This window comes from Otolemur garnettii, unplaced genomic scaffold (assembly GCF_000181295.1).
Source record: "Otolemur garnettii isolate 467f Iridium unplaced genomic scaffold, OtoGar3 scaffold00082, whole genome shotgun sequence".
NCBI lineage: Eukaryota > Metazoa > Chordata > Mammalia > Primates > Galagidae > Otolemur > Otolemur garnettii.
The window spans coordinates 3,362,900-3,388,759 of record NW_003852477.1 but is presented as its reverse complement, the minus strand read 5'-3'; the positions used below and the strand labels follow the sequence as shown (position 1 = coordinate 3,388,759).

At 37.5% G+C, this 25,860-nt stretch overlaps 1 protein-coding gene across 1 annotated transcript in view; it reads left to right on the top strand.

Annotated features, from left to right (window-relative positions):
* The window catches only part of ULK4 (unc-51 like kinase 4), a 619,976-nt gene that overhangs the window by 92,960 nt on the left and 501,156 nt on the right, over positions 1-25,860 (top strand). The window contains exons 19-21 of the mRNA XM_023515932.1: positions 2,843-2,950; positions 5,904-5,987; positions 22,457-22,618. Coding sequence (XP_023371700.1) covers positions 2,843-2,950; positions 5,904-5,987; positions 22,457-22,618 — 354 coding nt within the window. The remainder of the gene's footprint in view (positions 1-2,842; positions 2,951-5,903; positions 5,988-22,456; positions 22,619-25,860) is intronic.

Here is a 25,860-nt window from a genome sequence, read left to right as displayed (position 1 = left end):
GGGCTGGGGATTCGAACCCGCCACCTTAGGTGTATGTGGCTGGCGCCTTAGCCACTTAAGCCACAGGCGCCGAGCCTTACTTTTAATTTTTATGATTTTTCCTTCAACCATCAAACAATTTAGAAAACTTAAATAGGGAAAGGAAACCTTATTATATTTATTTATTTTTTGTTCTTCCTGTATGATATGTCAAGATTTGTTCTTTTATCATATCCTTTCTCTTTAGACTATATACATCAGCCATTCTTTTAAAGTAGTGGGCTGGCAGCGATTTGTTTTTATAGGTTAAAAAATATGTTGACCATTAGTAGCAATTTAAGATGATTTAATGTGGTACTAGTGGATGATCAGTAAAGGTCAGAGGAGAAAGACATTGTGCATAGAAGGGACCTTCTGCAAAAGTTAGTGCTACATGATTCCCTTTTTCCTTCTTAGCCCACCTGATCTAGGAGAGGTGTCCAGACCACAGTGGAAGAAGAATTGTCTTGAGATGAGCTCCCCCCAAAAAATCCATGCATAATTTTCATGATATCCTCCATCACAGATAACAAAAAATTCCTCAGTAAATCTGCATGTGGCCCACCGGCTGCAGGTTGGATAACCCTGATACAGGATTTACTGTGGGTAAGGCAGTGGGTACATCCATACAGTGGACTACAAGTCAGCTATAAAAAGGGATAAACTGTTGTAAGATACATGCAGCAATGTGGATGAATCTCATATGCATTATGCTGAATGAAAGAAATTGGACAAAGAAGAATACACAGTGTGTGTAGTATGATCCCATTTACATAAACTTCAGAAAATGCAAACTGATGAGATAAAGTGAATTGGTGGCTGTCTGGGCAGAAGAGAAATGGAGTGGGACAGAGAGATTACAAAGGGACCTTGAAGAAACACTGGAGGGTGTTTGTTATCCTGAGAGTGGTGATGGTTTCACAGTCACAGCAAATGTTTCTAATTGTATACTTTAAATATTTATAGTTTATTGTGGGAGGCAGATAAATTGATGTCTCTGTGGGGTGTGGCCTCAGTTCAGGGCAAGGCTGGCAGATGGGCCATCCCTAGGGGCTCATCAAGACCACCAAAGATGAAAGGAGTCCAGAGGTGCCCCGGAAAGGGCAAAGTCCTTAAAACCATCTCTGCATGGAGAATCAGCAGGCAGGCAGGGCAGATTTGAACTCTTGATTGGTGGTTAGATTAGGGAAGCTGATTTGCCTGCCCTGTGGAGACAAAAGTTGTTTCCCCTATCCCCTTCTAAATACATTATCCACCATTGCTGACACTTCACTACCCTATGTTTCCAATTACCCAGCTGTTTCCTCTTTATCCAGTCTTCCTGGGAGCTTGGAATTCTTCTAATCCTATTTTTGAATTTTGGCACCTTTACATTTTCATATATGCTTTGTGTTAGAGATCAACAAAAGGTTTCTGAGAGGTCGGAGTTGTTGTGTTGTGTCACTCTGCCACCTGGCATGTGAGCCAGTGTGCGCCTCTTCAGGCTCCCCAGAATTTATACCTAGGGCGAGTGTAGAGTCTCATTATTTTCCCCTAGTGTCATCTCCCCTGTCGACCCCCAACCCAGGCTAGGATCCACAGGGAACCCCAACATCAGTTACAACTCAGCTTTTAGAAAAAATACCAGATTAGCACATTAGCAAGTGTTCCTACAGGGCCTGACTATAGTGCAGCTACCCCACCTACGTCTCCACTTTTTCTGTACTCTTATTTATAAAACAAGAGATTTTGTAAATAAGTGACTATTTACAAATAATCTGTGATTACATGCTTTAATATTGTGGTGTTGTCAAATTGCTTTGAAAATTTTAAATGTTTTCTAACTTAATGTCTTTATCAATGGTAAGAAATAAGTCTGGTCTGTGTACCATACTTTGAGTCACACTGATTTGGAGAAATAGTTTCTACATTATTTTATGTAATTTTTTTCCCTTCTCAGAATGGAGCCATTCTCTATATACAGAATGCAAAAAAATCCCCAAAAAACAAATACAGCCACCCCCCCAAACCCAACATATTTTAAGAAAGGAAGAAAACTGTATTAAAATTATAATACTTAATATATACCAACAACACAATATGAATCCAAGTCATATTTGAGCACATCTTATATTCATAGAAGTCAAACATGACTTGGGTGTTAAGACGTGTGCATGTTTTTTTGGCATCCTGTGTATAGCGTTCTGAAGCCATTCCATCTTCATGGTCGCACTATGATTTGATTCACCTGTGTTCTGATATATGTGTTCTGGCACTGAGTGCATGTGGTTTTCTTGGCATGACACCTAACAAATTAACTAGATCTGATAAGATATGATAAAAGATGCTGTTTCAAAGTGGATTATAACCGAAACTTTGGTATCACTTTCCCACTCTCAGAGTCTTAAAGGAATTATGTGAAAGTTTAATGCAATATCAGAACTTTTCAAACTGTGGTGTGATACAGCATACTAGGTATATGACGTGGTAAAATCTGTGTCTGGGTCCTGTCTACCTCAGTGAACTGGATGGCTTGGGGCCACTTGCTGAAATCTCTCTCAGCCTCTGTTCCTTCTTTTCCTCCCAGGATCAGTGATGCAGTGGCGGAAGTGCTTTATAAACTGAAAAGTGCTCTATGTATATAAGTTTATTTTACTGAATATATTTTTAACCTTTAACTGGAAGAGTTACTATATTTTTTTTTCAGAAATAAGGCCCATATTTAGAAAATAATTTGGGGACTGATCATTAAAAATGGTAAATCTTTCAGAGTGTCGTGCTCGTCACATATAGGTTAAAGAATTGAGAAGTGCACCTTAAATAGTATTTTTTTTTCTCTTTTCAGGCAATTGTTCTCTTAACTGAATTAATTAGGGAAAACTTCAGGAACAGCAAATTAAAACAGTGCCTTTTACCAACCCTTGGGGAGCTGATCTATCTTGTTGCCACCCAGGTGAGACAGTATGATTAACTCTGTTGCAGTTTGACATGTTCTGACATATTCTGCCTGACAAGTATAATATCTTATAAAAGTTTTTTGACTTTGCCCCTTAGAGCATGCCCAGGGAACTTAGGAGAATTTTACCTCTGGCGGAGAGAATTTCAGTGTTTCTGTCTCTTTCTATCTCACCCTGTTTCTCTTCTTTCCTCCTTCCCATTGCCGTTTTTTCCTTTAAAATGTAGGTGATTTGTAGACCATATTTTAAAACTAATAGACTGAAAGACCCCAAAGTATCCCCATCTTTGAAGTTGCTGCCATCCTTGGATCTATCAGGCAAGAGGAGATTTTATGCTCTCTGAGCATAAAAGTTCCATTTCAGTTTAAACAAGACACTACTTTGTGCAAATATGTATAGCTTTTAATATGCATTTGTGATGGAAGAATTTGTCTTTTTATTTCTGAAGTTATAATATGGAAATGCTACTGAATTAAACAAGGGAGAACTTAATATTTCATTAGTTTTTTATCATATTATTGAATAGCTATTGATAATTTATGGATTAGTCTATTCACAGGATACTCTTGAGAGTTTTAAAAACTGGCAAGTTATAAGTAATTAAGGAAGTTCTCTTATTGTATTTTTTAAGTTTTGTTTCTAGAACTTGCTCAAATGTTATACAATATCCTTAGTATCTACATTGAGCTGGCTTTCTGGGCAATCATCACTTTAAGACAACTACCAAAATCATTATAAAACATTGGTAGTGTTTAAATTGTCTTTATGATTTGTACTGATAGCTGATATAGCAAATCTCTCTTCTTTCTTTTTTTCTTCCTTTTCATGTGGCTATTCCTGGCCCTTATCATATCAGAATAAATTTTTGAATCAGTCTGTCCAGTTCTATAAATCATTTTTTAAAACTGCATTTATTATCCAGATTTGAGGAGAACTGATGTCTTTATGATTTTGAGCCTTCCAAAGCAAGGCTTGCTTTTTTCACTTAATAATTATATGTTATTAAGAATAGTACTTGGAGATGGAGAAGAGTGAGTGGACTGTGACTCTGCAGAGGATTTCCTGAGGCAACGTGCTTTTAGCATATGACTCTCGTCAAGGGTATCTATCATCTTGGGTCTAGGTATTCTTACATTGTTTATTTATTTTTTTCTGTCCTAATTAGGGGAAAGGGAAAGTCAGTAGGGCTGAATGTAGTTTAAGGTCCTGGTAAAAGGACCACAAAGAATCTACTGGATTGAATGACCTGAAAGTCTTTGGTAACTCAACAAGAGCTATTTATATATTTTTTAACTTTACCTGGAGTTAGGGATGCTGCATCAGATTGGAGTGGGTTGAAAATTTAAAGGGAGGTAAGGAAGCTAAAAAAGTCAGTGTATGGTGAAGATGGTTGTGACTGAAGGGCCAGGGGCTAAAGAGGATCTCGTTTTAAAAATGGAAGACAGTGATCCTATTCAAATGGAAATAGAAGAGTTCTAGTGGGGTAAGACTAAGGAATAGTCCCTAAGCTAATGACCTTGAATCAGGCAGGATGAGCGTGGGATCCTGAGCTAGAGTGGAGGAGCCTGTCCTGTCATAATCATCGGGCAGAAGTGGCCAAATGGCTTCACTTGTGGGCGAGTTTGTGGTTCCTTTTTCAGGACTTCCATTTTCTTTGTGAAGAGGCAGGTAAGTGAGGGGTGTGTCACAGGCTCCCAGTAGGTCTTTTAGAGAGAGAGTTAATTGGAGAAATGGTAGGCCTGGAGAGTGATGTTTAGGTGCCTGCCCTTGGTCTGCTGATGCTAAGTCAGTGATGGACTCTGCTTTGTGGTGCCGCCTACTCTATGGGGCCAGTTGCCTGAACATTGTGACTGTCTTTCTCCAAGGTTGGGGTTTCCCACACAAGGGTGAAGGAACAACTAAAGAAAAATGTTTAGATTTTTGTCAGGAATGATTAAATGATGGGCTGGGCACTCTCAATGTCTGGGACGGAAGTGGGTGATAGGCTAGGTGAAGGAAGATTGGGTCAGGGGAGAGGGGACAGAGTCCAGTGATGTTAAAGACTATGGTGGGCGTTTTGAATAAGTGAATGGGACGTAAAGAAAGTTGTTTGGAAGTTAAATTTAGTTGTGAATTAGTGAGTTTTGAATTGGAGCAGCTCCTGATCATAACGTCTAGGCCAGGCAATGACCATATGTGCAATTCTGTAATAATGGGTTACAGTTCTCTTCATGGGCATAAAATATTTTTGGATCAATAATATACCAATTCTGTCATTTGGATGATAAATATTTCTCTCAGTAGAATATAATTTTTTCTGCTTTAAAAGTTAATTTTTCTCCCCTTTCTGTATGGTATCTAATTTATATTGTGATTTTATATTATAGGTTGTAGGAGTGTTCTTAAAGTTATTATAACAATTTGGTTAATCTGTGAGACAGTTGATGTTGATTCATTAAGATTAGTGCACCTGCTGATCACATTGGCTCATTTTTATTGAGCACAGTGTCTTACTGGGTCGTATAGGGCCTTTCACTTGTGCTTATGGATCATCTTGAGATATTGCTCAAAGTTGTGTTTTCTGTGCTCCCAAATCATTCCAGACAGTGTAGTACTTTCTAGGTGTAAGGGTAGCTAAGTTACCATCTACAGTTATCAATAGAATGTTTTTTAAAGAATTTTTTTTAATAAATCAGGTGATTTGTCATTTCTCCATTCTTTCCACTAGCTTCTGATAAAGGGATGGTATCAACATCTCATATAATATGAGAAACAGAAGAAACACTATGTATGTACAGTGCAACAGAAGACCCTTGGTGTGGTCATAATTGTCAGGTAGCAAGTAATACTTTAAGTAGAATATTAAGAAGTTTTTAATAGTTTGTATATTTGGAACTGTGACTTTTTCTTCAATGGGTTAATAACTTTTGTGCTGGTAGCTTTACTGCTTTTTTTCCCATTTCATTCTAGGAAGAAAAAAAAAAGAACCCTAGAGAGTGTTGGGCTGTTCCCTTGGCTGCATACACAGTGCTAATGAGGTGCCTTCGGGAAGGGGTAAGGCTCCTTTGTTGTCCTCTGTAGACACCGGCAATTGTAATAACCCTTCAGGCAGTGTGTGGGGATTGTAGCCTGCAGCAGTGCAGGAGCTTGTCAACTAAGGATTGCTCCTGAATTTAAATAATTCCGACAACCCACTGTGAGCAAGTGACCTACAGTGGAGCAAGTGTAAAAATGAAGGAGCTCTCTCCTTCCTTGTTTAAATGTCTTGCTTTTTAAAAGACGTTGGCACACATAAACAACATAACTCACTTTTAATAGCATATCCTTAATTACCCTATCTCTCTTCCTCTTTAAAGTTATTGATAGACTAGCGTAGTAAGGAAGATGAATGCAGAGCATTTTCTGTGAGCTTGGGATACCCATGATTATCTTGTCAGGTTGCCATTTTGAGGTTCAGAAACAGGGAAGCTTCTAGTCTCCATTGATTTTAATATTAAGTTGTATTTACTATGAGATGTGATTTTTCAGTTTATTCACTTTTCTTATGCTGTTAATGGTCTAAAGCCAGCCAGCTGGCCAATCAACCCCCTCCTCCGTATGTAGCTCCTAGGGGTAACTATGGAGAGGATTGCGTAACTGACCTAAAAGGTTGGCATTTTCTGTTGGCTTTAAACCATTTGACATTGTTTCACCCAAGGCAAAGCCATAGGCTAAAAACATTCCTTAAGGAATGAAAAAGATACATCAGGATAAACATCTTTCTTTTGAGTCCTTGACTTTCTTCATTATATGGTAACAGAATAATGTTCCCAGTATAGAAAGCTCTCTGAGGCTTTTCCCTAGTGATCCAGAAATAAAGTTTCAACATTCTTAGCCTGTAGGTTTGAATACTTAATCATTTGTTTTTAATCAGATATGATGAAACAAGTAAATTGTACATTATCAGTAATATGAGAATTAAGTTTTCACATATTATCAAAAGACATGTGTGGATTCAATTCAGGGCTTCAAGCGAGGCACTGTTGGGCCTAATGCAGCCACACACAAACCCTTTCTTCCTTCCCCTCCTCCTTCTCTCCCCCTAAGACAAAGACATGAAGGATCTGACTAGCCCACCCCCCTCCAGTTCTCATGGAAAGACCCTAAACTGACAGACAACCTGTGGAATATGCCCAGACCTCATATAAAAGTGGTCTCTAAACTGTCCCCAGGTGCAGACGCCATCTTGCACTGCCCAGGCGGGTCACCCTCCCCTTTCAGTAAACTTGGCCTGAACGTCTCCTGTGTAGCCTTGTCTCAGGGTGCCACCTTTTATACCTTTTAGGCGCAAAGACACACTTGGTGACATATATGGTGACATATATGGTGACATATATGGAGATAGATGGAGCAGGTAAAATTCCTGTTTACACACTAATCTCACGTATTGTGAGAGCCAAGATTAAAATATAAAATGGAATATGTCCAATACATAAATGCAGAAGAATAAGGATCTCAAGGGAGAGAGGAGTTTTCTAGAGATCCCTTTGACAGAGTAAAAGTGATTCTGTTGTGCTGTGATAAACATAGGAGTGCAGTTATCTCTTTAATATACTGATTTTCTTTCTTTTGGAAAAATACCTAGCAGCAGAATTACTGGAACAGCTGGTGGTTCTATTTTTAGTTTTTCGAGGAACCTCTACATTGTTTTTCATAATGGTTGTACTAATTTACATCCCCATCAACAGTGTATGGGAATTCTCTTTTCTCTGCATGCTTACCAGCATATTATTTTTTATCTTTTTAATGAAAGCCATTTTAACTGTGGTGAGATGATATCTCATTGTGGATTCCATTCACATTTCCCTGATGGTAGTGATGCTGAACACTTTTTCTGTATACCTGTTAGCCATTTGTATGTTATCTTTTGAGAAATGTCTATTTAGATCATTTGCCTGGTTTTAATTGGATTATTTGGTTTTTATTCTGTTGCATTGAGTTCCTTTTCTATTCTGGTTCTTAATCCCTTAGCCAAGATAGGAAATCAACCTTAGTGTTCATCCACAGATAAATGGATAAAGAAAATATAGTATATATTGAATACAATGGAATATAGCCATTAAGAAGAAGAATATTCTGGCCAGGTGCAGTGGCTCACACCTGTAATCTTAGCACTCTGGGAGGCCAAGGCTCAGGAGTTTGACACAAGCCTGAGAAAAAGTGAGACCCCTGTCTCACTAAAAATAGAAAAACTAGCTGGATGTTGTGGTGGGCACCTGTTGTCCTAGTTACTAGGAAGGCTGAGGTAAGAGGTTGCTCAAGCCCAAGAGTTTGAGGTCGTTGTCAGCTATGATACCGTGTACTCCACCCAGAGCAACAGAGGGAGACTCTGTCTGAACAAAACAAAACAGAAAGAATAATATCCTGTTATTTGTAGCAACATGGATGAGCCCAGTGGACATTATATTAAGTGAAATAAGCCAGGCACTGAAAGACAAATATTGCATGTCCTTACTCATGTGGGAGCTGAAAAAGTTGATCTAATGGAGGTAGAATTATGGTTACTAGACACTGAGAAAGGATGAAGAGAGGTTGGAAAATTTATAAAAAAATAGTCAAATAGAAAGAATTAGTTCTAGTGTTTGATAGCATAGTAGGGTGATTAGCTATCAATAATTTTTGTATATTTCAAAATAACTAAAAGAGAAAAGTTGGAATATTTTTAACACAAAGAAATGGTAAATGTTTGAGGTGATGCGTGTGTATCCACTTACTCTAACTGGATCACTACACATTGTATGAATGTATTAAAATGCCACATGTATCCTATAAAAAGTGCAATTTTTACATATTAACAAGAAAGAACTTCTAGAAGCTTTTTTATTTTTGCATCTAAAGTTATTAAATGAAAGATGATTAATTCTAATTCCTGAAGTTGTATCTTTTATTTAAAATCTCTTCCCTGTCCTCCCTTGTTTTTTACTGTACATAAAATATGAAGAGTAATGTTTGATATCTGTGTGCATTGTTATAATGTTACTGATTGTAAAAGAGTAATACAGTTTTATATTTTAGTAACATAGTTGCCTTGTATTTCCTTGGTGTATATATATGGCAAGTCTTGCATGTCTTCCATAGGTGAGAGAATTTCTAAAACTGTATATATTTATGAAAATTTTGTATCATGTATTTGAAAAGCAGCTAAGTATGTGTTTTGGCAGCATATACACTAACATTGTCCCTAAAAATTGATAAAGAAGATGATGATTATTACCTCTTAAGAAGCATTTCTTTGTTTACAAAAAATTTCAATTATAGCAATTCTTAAAATAGCAAATCTGTTGAATGCATTCAAGACATTCATTGCTCAAGGTAAAATAATTTTTAAGTTCTTAACTTCAATAATTTAAAAACTTTTTTTCTATGTAAAGAACCATTTTTTCCAAAACCTACTGAGAATTCTGAATGTAGGTAGGTTCTTGTAAAATATACTTCAGTTATAGAAAAGTATATATAATGTATATGTATATGTGTCATCACCAAAGTTTTGAGATACACAAAAATCAAGAAACACAAAATCTGCATGATGGAAAGGAATTAAGTCCTGCCAGCAATACTGGTATGCCAAACAATTGGGAGCTTGCACAGGTGAATCTGAAAGGACACTGTTGATTGACTGTGTTTCTTGGGAGTGAAATAATGGACCCATTACAGTCTGTCTCAAAATTTTGTACAAAATATATTTTGTACATATAATTGAAAACATTCAAATACTCATTTAAATACAAAAAAAAAATTGGGCCGAGCAGGTTGATATCCTCTTTCTCCTTCTTAAAAGTTGTATTTAGTTCTTTCTTTCATGGTGTTACCACAATTCTCTCTTCTTTGATGATCAACATTCCTAAGGTTTTCTTTTTAGTGTTTCCATCTTTGAATGTATTGCTAAACATTAAATTTATTGCTTTTTTAATGGTGAACTCTTGTTTTTTTTTTTTTTTTCCCCTGCAATTTTGGCCTGGGCCGGGCCTGAACCCACCACCCCTGGTATATGGGTCCAGCGCCCCACTCCTTGAGCCACAGGCACTGCCTTAATGGTGAACTCTTTATAAATGGAATGGCATCCTTACTATTTTGAGACTTAATTCTTTTGCTTAAGGTTAGGTTGGGGTTAATAACCTGCTGATTATGTAAACTCTCGCTCATGTGTACCACTATATAGCATGATGTTGGAATGTGCCTCTCATCTGTGTGTATATATTTGTGAGTATAAACAAATATGTATATATACAACTACCAGCAGGTTATGGGAGTACACATTAATCTCCATCTTCTGGAACATTTAACATGGACTGTACATCAATCTGATGGGCATGAAGTGGTTTTTAATGATAGTTTTAATACAGATTTCCCTGGTTACTAGTGAGGGTGACTCTTTTTCTATTTGGTTGTTTGGTTTCCTCTTTTGAAAAGTGCTTTTGATTTCTTTGTGGGAACTCTGTACTTTTGACAACCTATAATAAAATGTTAAAATATTAGAAAGGGAAAGAAAAGCGTTATGATTACCTTTATTTCCATCACTCTGTTTGTTTTTGGCTGGGGCTGGGTTTGAACCTGCCACCTCTGGCATATGGGGCCGGTGCCCTCCTCCTTTGAACAACATTTACATCACTCGAATCTAACAGTTGTCAACATGTTACCCTCTTTGCTTTGCTCTAATGTCCGTGTGTATGTGTGTGGGTATATCTATGTGCGTATGTGCATTTATTCATTTATTTTCTGAACTGTTCGAAAAAATTACAGATGTCATTAGAATTTATATGCGTTCTGGATATTCCTTGTTGTTGATATGTGTTGCAGGTAGTTACTAATTTGTGATTGGGCCGTAGTTTTCTTTTTGCTGTCTGTCATATGCAGTTTTTAATTTTAATGTAGCTAAATTTATCAATCTGTCCATTTGTGATTTGTGCTCTTTTGTGTCTAAAGAAATGCCTCCCTCCCCCAACCTCATAAAGGAAGTCTCTTGCATTTTCTTCTAAAAGTTTTATTTTGCCTTTTCCCATTTAGAGCTTTAATCTTTTTGTAATTGTTTTTAGTATGTGCAGGTCTGGTTTGATTTTTAAAAGTGAATGTAGATCACTGGTTCCTTGCGTCTCTGAGGGAGTCTGTCTTCTCCCTGCTGCTCTGCAGGGCCACCTCTGCCCCTCGGTGTGCACCCCTCTCTCTGGTCTCCTTTGGCTCCCTTAGCTCTTCATCTATCTCTGTGCCCTACTACCTAAAGTAGCTAAATCAACAGTCTTTCTTTCAACATATATTTTTAATGTATGGGAAGTAATCTTTTTTCAAGAGTTCCTTAGCTATTTTTGTACCTTTTCATTTGCATATAATTTCTCCAATTAACTTTTTGTGTTCACCTGTTGGGATGTTGGTTGAGAATACATCTATCTATAAATAAAGGAGAGCATAATTAATTGATATTAATATAGAATAGAAGGTACTCTCAGTGAAAACATTAACAGTAAGAGAACAACACATTTGATTTAAAAAAAACTGGGATAAGGTGACAACTGAAGTTCTTTTGAGTTCTTGATCACATTCAGCTAATGTGTTAATACTCTCTGGTAGAGGTCCAATACTTGTCCGTTAAAATTGATCAAACAAGTCTTCATATTTCACATACTGGCTGGGTACAGGAAAGACATTGCCCGTCTTCATTTATTGGAAAGATAAGTGGTTTGTTGCAATCCCTAGTTCTGTACCTCAGCTTCTGTTTGGTAACTTCATTTTCTTTATTTCTTTTTTGTGCTATTACTAAGTCATTTAAGGCTGTGAACTTCCCTGTCAGTCTGGTTTTAGCTATTGTCCATTAGTTTTGACATGTAATGCTTTCATTATTGTTATTTTCCAGATAGTCCCTAGTTCTAATTAAAAATTTTTTTTTCCCAGTTTGGGTTGGTTATGAGATGATTTAAGCCTTTTTAGATGGGATTTTATTGCTTTTTTCCTCCTTTTGTTGAAATAACCAAGCTGCCTTGCCTTTATAGTCAACCATTTTAACCATTAAATATATACTTCTGTGGATTAGTACACTTATACTCTTGGGCAATTTCTCTTGTTTTTACGTCTATTGAGATGTTCTTTGCTTATTTCTTTTTTTTCCCCCCCTCACATTCAAAAGTTAGTAACATGAGTTGTTGAATATAAGCTATTGATTCTGGCTGTTACCTCTTTTCCTCTCCCTTCTAATCTCTGCATTGGAAAGAAAACAACATGGAACATTTCCTTCATTTTATTCATATGTAGACCTCTTATTAAAAGGAAATTTTAGATGTTTTTAATACTTCAGGTTAATACCAGCAAAGATGAGAAGATTACATTGTTTGTGTTTATAAGATAAAGTGCAAGTTGTAGTTGAGCGTTTTACCCAGGAAGTGTACTGTTTACCCATACATTGAACCCGATAGTGGGAACTTACCAGATCCCCCTTTCCCTCCCTCCTTCTTGAATTTGTGTTTTTCTCTCATGTGAGCCTGTAGTTGTTAATCTACTAGTTTCAACTTGGTATTGAGTACGTGGGATGCTCGATTTTCCATTCTTGAGGTACTTAGGAGAATATTCTCCAGATCTCTCCAGGTAAATATAAAAGATACAAAGTCTCCATCTTTTCTATGACTGAATTGTGTTCCATGGAATACATTTAGCACAGTTTATTAGTTCACTCATGGGTTGATGAGCACTTGGGTTCTATGATTGTGAATTGAGCTGCTGTAAACATTTGAGTGCAAACGTCCTTATGCACTATTGGTGTGATTGCAAGCTGCTACAGCCCTTTTGTAAAGAAGGATGGAATCCTCAAAATAGATCCTCAAAATAGCTAAAAATAGACCTTCCCTTTGATTGGCAATTTTAGTTTTTAGTTTTTTTTTTTTTTTTGGTTCTAAGAAAACTACCTTTGTTTAGGATGTTTATAAGCATCATGTCAATGGGCTGGGCACCCATGGTTCAATGGTTAGGGTGCTGGCCACATATGCCAGGGCTGGTGGGTTTGAACCTGGCCCGAGCTTGCTAAACAAACAACAACAACAACAAAAGCAGTGAGGTGTTGTGGTGGGTGCCTTTTAGTCCCAGTTACTAGGGAGACTTCAAGAGAAGTCTCTTCCAAGAGAATCACTGGAGCCCAAGAGTTTGAGGTTGCTGTGAGCTATGATATCCTAGCAGTCTGCAGAGGGTGACAAAGTGAGACTGTCTCAATTAAAAAAAAAAAAAAAGCATTCATTATGTGAATGAAGAGCTTTCTAGCCAGGTAAGTTGTGTCAGTAGAAAAGAACCTAAAACTCTTTAAAATAATTTAAAAAAATTTATTCTGAGCCAAATATGTGCTACCATGGCCTGGAGAGCTACACACAAGAAGCCTTGAGCAACTAATCTTGCAGCGGTTTGGTTACAGTTTGCTTTTATATGTTTTAGGAATGCAGGAATTCCATGTAAAGTAAAGTAACTGGATAGAGTGCCATGGTGTCATCTAGCTCACAGCAACTTCTACCTCTTGGGCTTGAGCGATCCTCTTGCCTCAGCCTCCTGAGCAGTTGAGACTACATGTACCTGCCAGAATGCCCAACTAGTTTTTCTGTTTTTATCAGAGTTGAGGTATCGCTCAATGCTCAGGCTGCTCTCGAACTCCTGAGCTCAGGTGATCTACCTGCCTCAGCCTCCCAGAGTGTTAGGATTACGTGAGCCACTGCTCCTGGCCTCAGGCTGGCCTGTTTTTTGAATATGATTTCTATAATTTTAACGATGAGAGAGATGTTAGTTGGATGTTTTTTCCTTGTCCAGATGGAACAAGGGGAAGTGGATAGACTGAGAGACTAGGTGGAGCACACCAAAGGGAAGCCTGGTGTATCTGTTGAGAAAAGATAGTGGCGATAGAGAAGAAAAGATACCCATGATGACACCAAGTCATAGTTCCACAGGCAGTGCTGGCATTTCAGAGACCTGGAGTTGAGACTTAGAAGATGTGGATTTTTGTACTAGATATGTTTGTCTTCAGAGGCTTGGTGTTGACCCAGGCCTGGTGGCCACACTTGGTGGTGTTTCTTATTTTTTTTTTTTTTTCTTTGAGACAGAGCCCCAAGCTATCCCCACTCAAGCTAGAGTGCCATGACATCATGCTCACAGCAACCTCCAACTCCTGGGCTCAAGCGAGTCTCCCGCCTCAGCCTCCCAAGCAGCTGGGACCACAGGCGCCCGCCACAACGCCTGGCCATTTCTTGGTTGCAGCCATCATTGTCGTTTGGCAGGCCCGGGCTGGAGCTTCAAACCCACCACCTTAGGTGTATGTGGCTGGCGCCCCAGCCGCCTGAGCCACAGGCGCCGAGCTGGTGTTTCTTATTTTGAAAAAAAAAAAGCAAAAACCTGTTCTTGGTGATCTTCCATGTGCTTCTGATGGGATCCCCTCACCCCCAGCCCCTGACTTTTTTGGCAGTTGCTTTGCCTGTCATGTTTGTATATAATAGCAAAAAATAGTTCTCTCCTAGGGATCATTGCTGTGTTGATCTCAGGAATATTTGGCATTGAATTTAACTGTGTGTGCTGTAGGGAGGCTGAGAAAATTTTTTTTTTTTTTTTTGAGGTTTTTCTTTTCTCTGTCTATAGTGCATGGGAGATATGGAAATATCTCCTAGAGACTTTTTGCATGTTTAGAGGAGAAGATTAATTTATACATTTATAGCTAATCAATCATCTCTCTCTCTCTTTTTAGCTCACATAATAGTCTGTATAATTATGGGTTCTGAACTAACACCTGGCTTATGCTGTATGTAAAAATGTGAGGTTCAAAAAATAAATTGTTAGTTTTTATTATACATTTCTGAATAATGGCTCATTAGATAATTTTTATGTAAGAAGATTTTAAGAGGAAATTTAATTTTCATTTTTAACTTAGAGCTCTTTGTTCTTTCTGAGAAAACCAGTGCCAAATCATTTATATATTTAATTTGAGGTGACTGAGCTTGAATTAAAAAGAACTACTAGAAATGTTAGCTGTTACATGTATTATAATGGAAATGTTTTAGACACTGGTTACCTAAAACAAAGAGAAATGAGTTAAAATTCTTGGCCTTTGATAAGAGCTGAAATGTGCAGTTTTGTTTTCTGGTTTTTTTTTTTTTTTTAATTGTTGAGGCTAAGTTTAATCTTCCTAGAAAAGAAATACATGTGCCATCAGCATCAGGCTCTTTGTGGGTGCTTATAATTCTACTTGCCTTTTATGCAGTGAATATGAACAATGTGTGCGGAATAGAAACAGTGAACGGTGTTTTCTTTGTTTTGAATACCACTGTGAGCCTGATAATTCACAAATTCACAACTTTCTAAGTGTTGTTACTAACAGGATGGCTTACCAGCGTGGAGTTACCCAGTGCGTCTCAGTGAACTGTTGAGAATGGTATAGGGAAGCAGTCCTCAGCTAGCACTGAGTGGGGTACACCAGCTTCCAAGAGTGGACAGTATGGGGGCACATCGCGTGTGGCATTTTCTCTGTGAGGGTGAGGTTTATGCTGCCTCTCTTCCTGTGTTCTACTCACAGAAGAGGCTTGGCATGGAAGGGCTGATGAAATCTCTCAGTAGGAATACATTTCCAGGATTTGCATTGGTTGGATTTCTGTTTAAGTTTTCACATTCCTTTCATGTTTTATCCATTGCGTGCTTTGTATGCTTAACAGAATCTGTAGCTCTTCTGCTTCTCATTTAATATTTCCCCTTCTGGTTACTTTTGATTATTATTTTTAGCTTAATGATATTATGGTTAGAATGATGTATGTGTGGTTCCTTTGGAATTTCTCAGAATTTTCTTTACGACTCAGTATGTGTATACATAGCGAGGAAAGTGAATTCTATCATCACTGGATATGTTTTTTCTGTCAATGAGATAAAGCTTGCTAATTTTCTAGATAGATATAGATCTTCTAAGTGGATTGGTTTTTCTCTGTTTTATGGATACTGAGATAATGTGTTTAAATTATCCTCTTTGGTAGGGTTGCAATTTTGTTCTATTTGTGTATTTTGAGTGTTATTAGATAAATAAAAATTTCAATTTTTTATTTATTTTTTTTTTTATCATATTGTGACTTTAAAAAACTCCAATAATACTTTTTACCCAAAGTCTGTTTTGGCTGATGTTAATATAGCTAACCAGCCTCCTTAGGGTTAGGCAGTGATTTTCAACTGGTATGCCGCAGTAATTAATTACATTATTTTTGAAAGAAGTTCAAAGCACAGTAAGTATATTCTTGTTTTTACTCTTTTTTTGATCAACGTAATTTAAGTGTGCTGTGGAAGTTTATAGTTTTAATTGTGCTGTGCAATAAAAGAGATTGAAAAGACCTGGGGTTAGTTATGACTTGAGTATCTTTTTCATTCTTCTTCTCCAGTCAGTCTTCATAACTTTGTTTTACATGTCTGTATTGTCTATTAAAAAAAAATCTGTTTTAGAAACAAATTTCTCGTAACTGCAGTATTTAGTTCATTTATGTTTATTGTAATTGTTGGCATGGTGGTTTTGTAGCTGCCATCTCCTTTTGTGCTATTTGTTCCATCTGTTTTATATTTTTTCTTCATGCTTTGTTTCTCTTTTTCTAATTCTTTTTGTTTTCATGATTATTCTATTACTCTTGTTTTTAAAATTTATTTTTTTCTGTGAGCACAATTGTAGACTGATAGTCGTTTCTGTTAGCAGTTAGATACTATGTATATTATTTCACTGTCTTGTGTCCACAGTTGTTGGTGCTAAGAAGTCAGCTGTTAGAGCAACTGTGGCTTCTTTGAAGGAAATACTCTGTAAATCAACTGAGGGCCTGCTTTTGCTTTTAGCTTCTTTTGGGCCTTTCTTCCTGCAACTCACACCCCAACCTCCAAATACACTTCCATTGCTCAACTCAGATTGGCAGGTAGTTAGGGAGATGGGGGTAGCTTGGTTGTAGCTATTGGGATCTCCTGTTTTTAACTGGGTCAGGGTAAAGGATACTTTATTTACTTACTAACTTTACTTGTATGGCTCCTTAGCCTTGCCTTCCATTTTCTTACCTTACTGGACAAACGCTCTTATGGCCAACACCAGCTTAAGTGTTCTGGCCACCTTTCATGATTCTTGTTTACACAGTTCCTGGCTTAAGAATTTGGTGTGATTTTATGGATGCTTTAAAAATTTGTTCGTTGACTTATTTTATGTCTAGTATTTTTACTTTCACAGGGATAGGGTTGTCCAGGTACCTTGGCTACTATATTGCAAGAATTGAAAATCCCATGTTCTTATTTAAATGAGTTACTAAAATAACAAAGTATGTAAAATAAATCCCAAGTTCCTTGAAGCCTTCAAAGGAAAGAGGAATCCACCAATACAAAAATAATTAATATCAATATTTTAGATAATTTTGGTGTTGTAATTTTAGTCTACATGCCTACTTTTCCAATAAACATTTGCACCAAAACTTTCTTTTTAAGACTTCCTGTAACACATCAGATCTATTTAACCCCATTTAAACATAATACAACTCATTAATAAGCCTACCCATTTTTCTAATAATCATAGCCTTTATTTTCATGTATGATTAAATCTTTGATTTAATAGTAGACATTAGTTTAGTACAGATAGCCCTTCCAGTAGTTAATTAAGCAGAATATATCACTGATCTTATTGCTTGGTTGGTGTCCCATGGGGAATCCCAAAGTCTAGGGTTGCTCATTTCAGGTAGTAGCAATTGAATTGGCCTGACAATCTCACTGAGTTTATAGAGTGCTGGAATGACACACAGCCCCTGTTCAACCTAGCTGCTAAAATAATTGTGATTTTCTAGTACTAGGAATTGGTTCTCCTAGGAATTGACTGACAATTAAGATGTAAAGCGCATGTGAAGATATTTGAGAGGGGAAAGTTTTCAGAACTTTGTGAGGAAAAAAGACAAAGAACAGGGAATATGGGACAAAGTATCATAGTTGTGTATAATGAGAACTAAGGTGAAGGACATAGCTTGTATCTGGGGCAAATATGCTTCCGTATATTGGACATCCCCTTCCCCACATTAACAACACTTAGCACTCCCCAAAACAGCAGCATTCTCCTGGTGGGGGACCTGTCCGGGTAAGATTTATAACTAGGGACCATGAGAATATGGATGGGCCTGTCCCCAACGGAAAAAGAGGAAGAGTTGAGCTGTGCACTTAGGCATGTCTACTTGATTGTTTTAAAATTTGCCAAGTAGATGATTCATTTTATTTCCCCATGAGTAGAATGGATAAAGGAACTGAGAGGCTAGAAGTGTTATGTTAATTTATTCTGGCCACCTGGGAGGAAAACGGGAATAGGAAGATGGGAAGGAAGAGATCTTTCAGATACTCATTATGAGAAATGAAATGTGTCAAAGTTTGAGAAAATGGTGTGTGTTTAAAATTTCTTTTCTAGCAAGCTTGCTCGTTAATAATAGCAAGAAAAGCTAACATTTATTGAGAACTTTCTACTTTCACGATCCAAATTGTGTTTATGTGTGTTGTCTTATTTAATTCTTGAGCTGCCTTGTGTTTTACTTTCTCTGTTTTATAGATAATGAAGCTGAGGCACAGAGATGAAAATGCCCAGTGTTTTGAAATTAAACATGTAGGTCAATAAATTCTTATTTTAAAATATTATTTAAGATATTTTACATACTTGACATGGACAATATGTAAGTTTGGATTGAGAAAGTAATACATGCATATACTGTGAACAATCCAAACGTTGCAAAAATGTCTAAAGTAGAATTGGTGGCCTCCCTGTTCCCACAACCCGTATCTATTATAATTGTCATTAACAGAGTGTTACGTTCTTTTCCTGCCCGCCCTTCACTTATGTATTACATATATAGACATATATATACTGGTAAGCAAATGTAGGCTCATACCACATGCATAAGTCTCCAATGTCTTTTTCAATACTTTTAAATTAATTACATAACATAAAATGATAATATGTTAAATATGTGTGTTACAAATAATTTTTGCTAATCTAAGACACTATGAGGCTTAATGGTGTTTTTATGAGCAGGAATTTAAAATTTTGATGTTTAGTAATTTTTTTTATGCTTAGTGTCTTTTTGTCCTTACAAGATAGTCAAGATATTCTTTATGGTATCTCCAGGAAGCGTTATGGTTCTAACTTTTACATTTAAGTTTGTGATTCATCTCAAATTAATTTGTGAGTATGGATTTTGCTGTGTTTTTTTTTAATGGGCCAGAACACGATCTACCTTGGTAATGTTACGTGTGTGTGTGTGTTTGAGACAGAGTCTCACTATGTCACCCTTGGTAGAATGCTGTGGTGTCATAGCTCACAGCAACCTTCAACTCTTGGGCTTAAGTGATTCTCTTGCCTCAGCCTCCCAAGTAGCTGGGACTACAGTCGCCCACCACAATGTTCAGCTATTTTTTGGTTTTAGTTGTTGTTGTTTGGCAGGCCTGGGCTGGATTTGAACCCGCCAGCTCTGGTTTATGTGGCTTGCACTCTAGCCGCTGAGCTATAGGCACTGAACCTGTTTCATGTGATTTTGAAAAGAATGTGTATTCTACTTTTGTTAGGTGGAGTGTTCTCTGGATCTCAAAGCTGGTTGATAGTGTTATCTAAGTCTTCTCTGTCTTTGCTGACTTTTATCTCCTTTATTGGCTTATAATTGTACAGCTTTTTGTTTTTCTGGTACATATCTCTAATTTATCACAGTGGACTTTCAAGTAATGGTATACAGATTTATATATAAAATATATGACCATTATATAATGTTAGACCCTTATACCATCTAATATGTAGTATTAGAAGATTATATCATCATTATTATTTTTATAGACAGGGTTATTCTCTGTTATTATCTTGGGTGTACTGCAGTGGTCTGGTTATAGCTCACTGTAACCTTGAATGCCTGGGCTCGGGTGATCTACCTGCCTCAGCCTCCTGAATATCTGGGACTATAGTGGTATGCTACCACGCCTGCCTAATTTCTTTTGGTATTTTGTAAGATAGGGTCTTGCTATGTTACTAGGCTGGTCTCAATCCACCTTCAAATGATCCTCCTGCCTTTGCTTCCCAAAGTCCTGGGTTGATAGGTGTGAGCCCTCCACCTGGCCCAGAACCTTATTTATATAATATACATAATAACATATACAAACTCATAAGAACTATACAGTGTGGACATAAAGTTCATGTGAAATTTATAATAGGTTAACATAGTAAATTGTGTAAGAACTATATGGGCAGCCTGGATGTAAGAACCTTACACTATAATCTAGTACTTCTAGCCTTTCTACTATTGTCATACATTTTACGTATACATGTATTATAAACCTCACAGTACATTGTTATTTCTGCTTTAAATAGCTATGTTTTAAAGAGGTGTAAAAAGTAAGGAAAATGGGCCATTATGTTTATTCACATTATTAACCATTGCCATATATCTAGTTTTCCTGTCAGCATTGTTCTCATTCTTTCTGAAGGGTTTCCTTTAATATTTTTGTAGCACAGTTCTGGTGATGAACTTTCTCAGCTTTTGTATGTCACGAAAGTTCCTTTTACTTTTGTTTCTGAAAGTCATTTTGGGGAGTAGATTTGCAGATTGACTGTTACCTTTCTTTTCTTTTGGTATTTTCAGGATACTTACTGCTTCACTGTCTTCTTCTATTTTCTGTGATGAGAATTTCTTGCCGTCCTTCTTTTTGTTTCTTTGTAATATATTATATATCTTTATACTCCAGATGCTTTTGAGGTTTTTCGTTTATTACTGATTCTTAGCAGTTTGAATATGAGGTCCCTTGGTGTGATATGTCTTTGTTTCTTCTGCTTGGGGCTCACTGAAGTTTCTGAGTTGCTAGTTTTCATGAATCTTCAAAATTTTCAACCAACATTTTTTCTGTCTCCCTCTTTGGGATTCCAACTACTCATATACAGGTATTAGATGTTTTAAAGCTATCCCACAGTTCACTGATGCTCTTTTCCATGTTTTGTTTAGTCTTATTTATTTCTGTGTTTATTTTGGATAGTTTTTTATTGCTAATTGCTGTGTCTTCAAATTTGATCATTTAATCTGTTAATCTTGTCCAGTGTAGTTATTCTGTAAGACATTGCATTATCTACTCCAGATTGAGTCTTACTGTGTCACCCTGAGTAGAGTGCTGTGGCATCACAGCTCACAGCAACCTCAAACTCTTGGACTTAAGCGATTCTCTTGCCTCGGCCTCCCAAGTAGTTGGGATTACAGGTGCCTGCCATAACACCTGGATATTTTTTGTTGTTGTTGCAGTTGTCACTGTGTTAGCTGGCCTGGGCCAGGTTCAAACCCACCAGCCTCTGTGTATATGGCCGGTACCCTACCCACTGAGTTCCAGGAGCCACCTTACTCCAGATTTTTTTATCTGGGTCACTTTTATATCTTCTGTTTTCTTCCTTCTATTTGTATGCTCTCCTTTTTCTTCTTGAGTATATGCACTGTGTTTATTATACCCACTTCATATCTTTCTACCAAGTCTATTGTCATTTCTATTATATTTTTTTCTTAGGTTATATTTTCCTGCCCCTTTGCACCCTTGGTAATATTTAATTAGATGTCAGACACTATGGATTTTGTATTCTTGGGTGCTGATTTTTTTTTTTATACTTTAGTACTTTGGGGCTTTTGGGGGGGCTCATTTACATTACCTAAAATCAGTTGTTTTCTTTTTTATTTTTGAGACAGAGTCTCCCTCTTTTGTCCTGGGAAGAGTATGGTGGCATCATTATAGCTCATAGCAACCTCAAACTCTTGGGCTCAAGAGTTCCTCTTGCCTCAGCCCCCCAAGTATCTGGGACTATAGGCACCTGCCATGATGCTTGGCTTATTTTTCTATTTTTTAGTAGACATGGGTTTGTTTCTGCTTAGGCTGGTCTCAAACTCCTGAGCTCAAATGATCCTCCTGGCTTGGCCCATCAGAACGACAGGATTACAGGTGTGAGCCACTGCCCAGCAATAGTTGGTTTATTTGAAACCTCACTTTGAAGCACGTTAGGACCACCCAGAAAAGCTTTTAGTCTATGGTTAGTTTGGTCACACCACCAAGGCAGTATCTTTCTTAGGACTCTCTGTGATGGTCTGCATTTAGGAGACCTTTCCACTTTGGCTGATTAGTATACACATTGTTCCTAGGCCTGTGTGCTCTGAGGATTATTTTGTGTGTTCTTTGTGATTTTAAAATCATTTTCCAATTTCCATATTACATTTATATTGTTTATTTTCCAGGCCATTTCAGCAATTTAATTTTTTTAAAATAGGTATAGAATTAATTATGCTAGCTTGCTGGCAAATAACGAAATGATAATTTGTAGTAGTTTTAAAATAATCTGAAAGAGTAGCCTCCTGAGATGCCTTAACATATCCAGGGGCAGATGATGTAGTGTTGGTATCATAACATGATTTGCAAATGTTATGAAAAAATGGCATGCATGTATTTCTCACACTATGTAATACTCCTTTAATCTCCTTGTCTGTACTTTCTCTCTCTAGGAAGAACGTGTTGTGAATCATATGGCAGCAAAGATTATTGAAAATGTCTGTACTACCTTTTCTGCTCAAGCCCAGGGCTTTATTACAGGAGAAATTGGACCAGTTTTATGGTACCTCTTCAGACATTCCACTGTTGATTCTCTTAGGATAACAGCAATATCGGTAAGATGGAGCATCTTTTGGGGATATATCCAGGTATATATACACACCAAGTTTGAAGAAATGTACCAGGATAAATTTAATTGACTAGGAAGGAAACTGAAATCTCAGAGTAGTAATAGTTGGTGAGAGCAATGATTTGATTTTCTTCTAAAGAAGAATTTTTAAAACTGGGTTGGAAAATTTGGGACTGTCAGGGAATTCCAACAGAACCTTGTTAGGAGTATGATATTATGGTTTCAAAAAGTATCTGGAGGTGATAGTGGAAAACTGTGGCAATACATAGGTTACAGTATCTGGTTTGTTATATTTTTAATGGTCCTTGACTTTACCTATCAGTGCTGTCCTTCAGACTTTGTGCTAAAATTTATTTTGATGTTTAGGCATCTGTGTTTTTTGCAGTTTTTGTGTTTTGATTGGTTGTTTATTACTTTGATCACATGGTGATAATAACTTGGTGTAAAGAATAATTATGTATGAAGATGTGTTAACATGCTTGTATCAATTTAATACTCTGTTGAACAAAATACAACACTATCTCATATGATTTATTTAAATACCTCTTTGAATTGCCACAAGTCTCATCTGGGCTCTCAACGTTATGTGGCTCCAAGGTATCTCTTTAGGCAGCTCATGCCTGCACTTCTCCCTGTGGCAGTTTCCTGCCTTGTGTGCCTTCCCTAACCCCCCAGTCCTGCATGTTCCCCTGCGTCCTCACTGCATGACTTGCCCCTACTGCCCAGGGAAGATGACAACGTCCAGGGGGATCTATCCCAGCTTCCTGCTGCCGTGTCAACAGGCCTGTTGTCACGCACACCTGCCTTCTCTCAGTCCTTTCCCTCCCGGTGCAATTGACAAGTGGTCCCCTCTTCTGTCGGAGACAAACCTCTTCATGTTTCTCCAGATCTTCTTCCTGGTCCAGTGTGAATCTCACCTGAGATTTAAAATGGTTATTTTTGTCCTTTCCTAAATTTCAAATCTCTCCTTCTCTAAGAGATCCTCCTAGTCAGCATTCAGGTGTTCTTTCATTTCCTCCATTAAAACACACACACATCAACACACATCACACACACACCAACAAACACACACATATCAACACAAGCACACATCAACACACACATATATACTCCCCAACATCCCACACACCTCACACACCAACAGATCAGAAGTCCCCAGGCTGCATATCCCCACGTCACAGCCACACCTATTTAAGGAGTTGTCACGTACTGTTGCTCCTTTCTGGCCCATGTTTCCTCCTCAGCCAAATTTGGTACCTGTCCTAAAAATGCCACTGAAGTCGATCTCAGTAAGTTTACTAATGACTTTCATGTTGCTAAATCCTGTGGATATTTATGGATGTTTTTCAGTTCTTAAGTTACCTACATGATCTTTAAAAGCAAGAGATTAAAAATCCTGCTCTCTGAATATCCTTAAGAAATATAACACACATACATACATATATCTGTTTCAGGAGCCACATTTTCAAAACTAGAAAAAAAATCCCACACTTAGTTATGGTATTAATAATTACAGAGAAATTATCAGAAAAATATCAGAGTTCAGAGTATACCAGTGAACTTTCTTGAGGCATCTTTAAATTGTACTATAAAGCAATCATTTTAATCCCGGGCTTTAAAAAATCTGTCTTGCGTTAATTGGATTTATGTTATCATTTTCATCGTTATACTCAGCATGGTTTCTTTCCTTGGCTAATTTTTTTCAATTGTTTCCACCAAAGTCGCATACTCAGCCCTTCTTTTCTTCACCTGACTCATCAAGCCTGGTTCTTTCATCACGGTCTTCTTTTACTTTGTCCTGAGCATTCATCTGAATCATTAATTTTTAACTGAAATTTTGCCAATTGCCCCAGTAATGTTTCCTTTTTCTTTTCTGCTCCAGGATCCTACTTAGGAGCATGTATTTTGTTTTTGTCGCTCATTAGTCTCCTTCAGTCGGACACAACCCTTCACTCTTTGTATGTTTTGTGTCCTTTGTAATTTTCAAGAGTTCAGAGCTTTATTATGTGGGGCGAGGCACACCTGGGTCTGTGTGGCGTTTCCTCAGTAAATGTCTTTAGCGTCCGTTGAAGACTCCTGACTGTACCAGGTGCCTCTTTGGTGGTGTCCATTGTGATGATCATTTGTATCCGTGCTTTTACCTGAAGGGTTGGCAAATATTTCCTATAGAAGACCAGATAATAAAAATTCAAGGCTTTGTAGGCCACATACAGTCTCTGTATTCTTTTTGTTTTGTTTTCGTAACCTTTTAAAAATGTAAAAGCCATTTTTTTTTTTTTGTATTAATCCTGAGCTACACGAAACCAGGCCATGTCTTAATTGGAATTCTATTTTGAGGATATGTTCTCTCCTGCATTTATGTATGTACATATTTATATCACAGTGGACTCATGGATATCTGTTCTATTCGGTAAGTTGTAATACTACTACTACTATTGGGGTTCAGGTTACTAATGTAACTACTACTTTTGGGGTTCAAGGTCTTAAATCATCCCAGATTTGGCCAGTGGGATCCCTTCAGGCTGGCCGCTGTCCTTGTGACTGGTTTTTATCACTATTGGAGTACTTTACCTTCTCACACCACATGGTGTTTTGGGCTCATTTTATACTTTTCCTGCTCCAGCCTGGAATCAGTCATTTCTCCAGGAAACCCTTAGTGTTTAGAAATAAGGATTTGTTACTCTTTGTGCTCATTCTCGGGAGTGAGGTTGATGTCATTGTTTCTAGGCCTTCTCAATATCCAAAGCTAGGCAAAATATTTGTACCCAAACCTACAACATTTACATTTTTAAAATACATGTCATTGTATATATTTGGGAAAAACCCTCATGAATTTATATTCATACTTGTAATTTTAGCACCTCAGGATTCTTTCTAGTCTTTCCTCTTTCCAAGGTTGTAAATCCCTTCTCAGAGAGAAGCCGGTCCTATTATTCTCAATGTATTACTGATTTGCTCAGTTGGTTAACTTATTTCCTTAGTCTAACAAACTCCTGTCTTCTCTGGCTGCCTGCTCCAGGTCATGTCCATCTGTCTCCCTTGCTCCACCACCCTGCTCCCTGCCCCTCCTTGGCTCACTGTTCTTTCTTCCCTCATTGTCCCCCTTCCTTAGACTGATACAGTGACTCAGGAAGGGAAGGTTTGGAGCATGCGTTAAGGAAAGCAAAGGGCTAGAGGTCATCGTGGGGACTTTCCCTTCCTTTAACTCCTTCCGCTTTGCTGTTTACA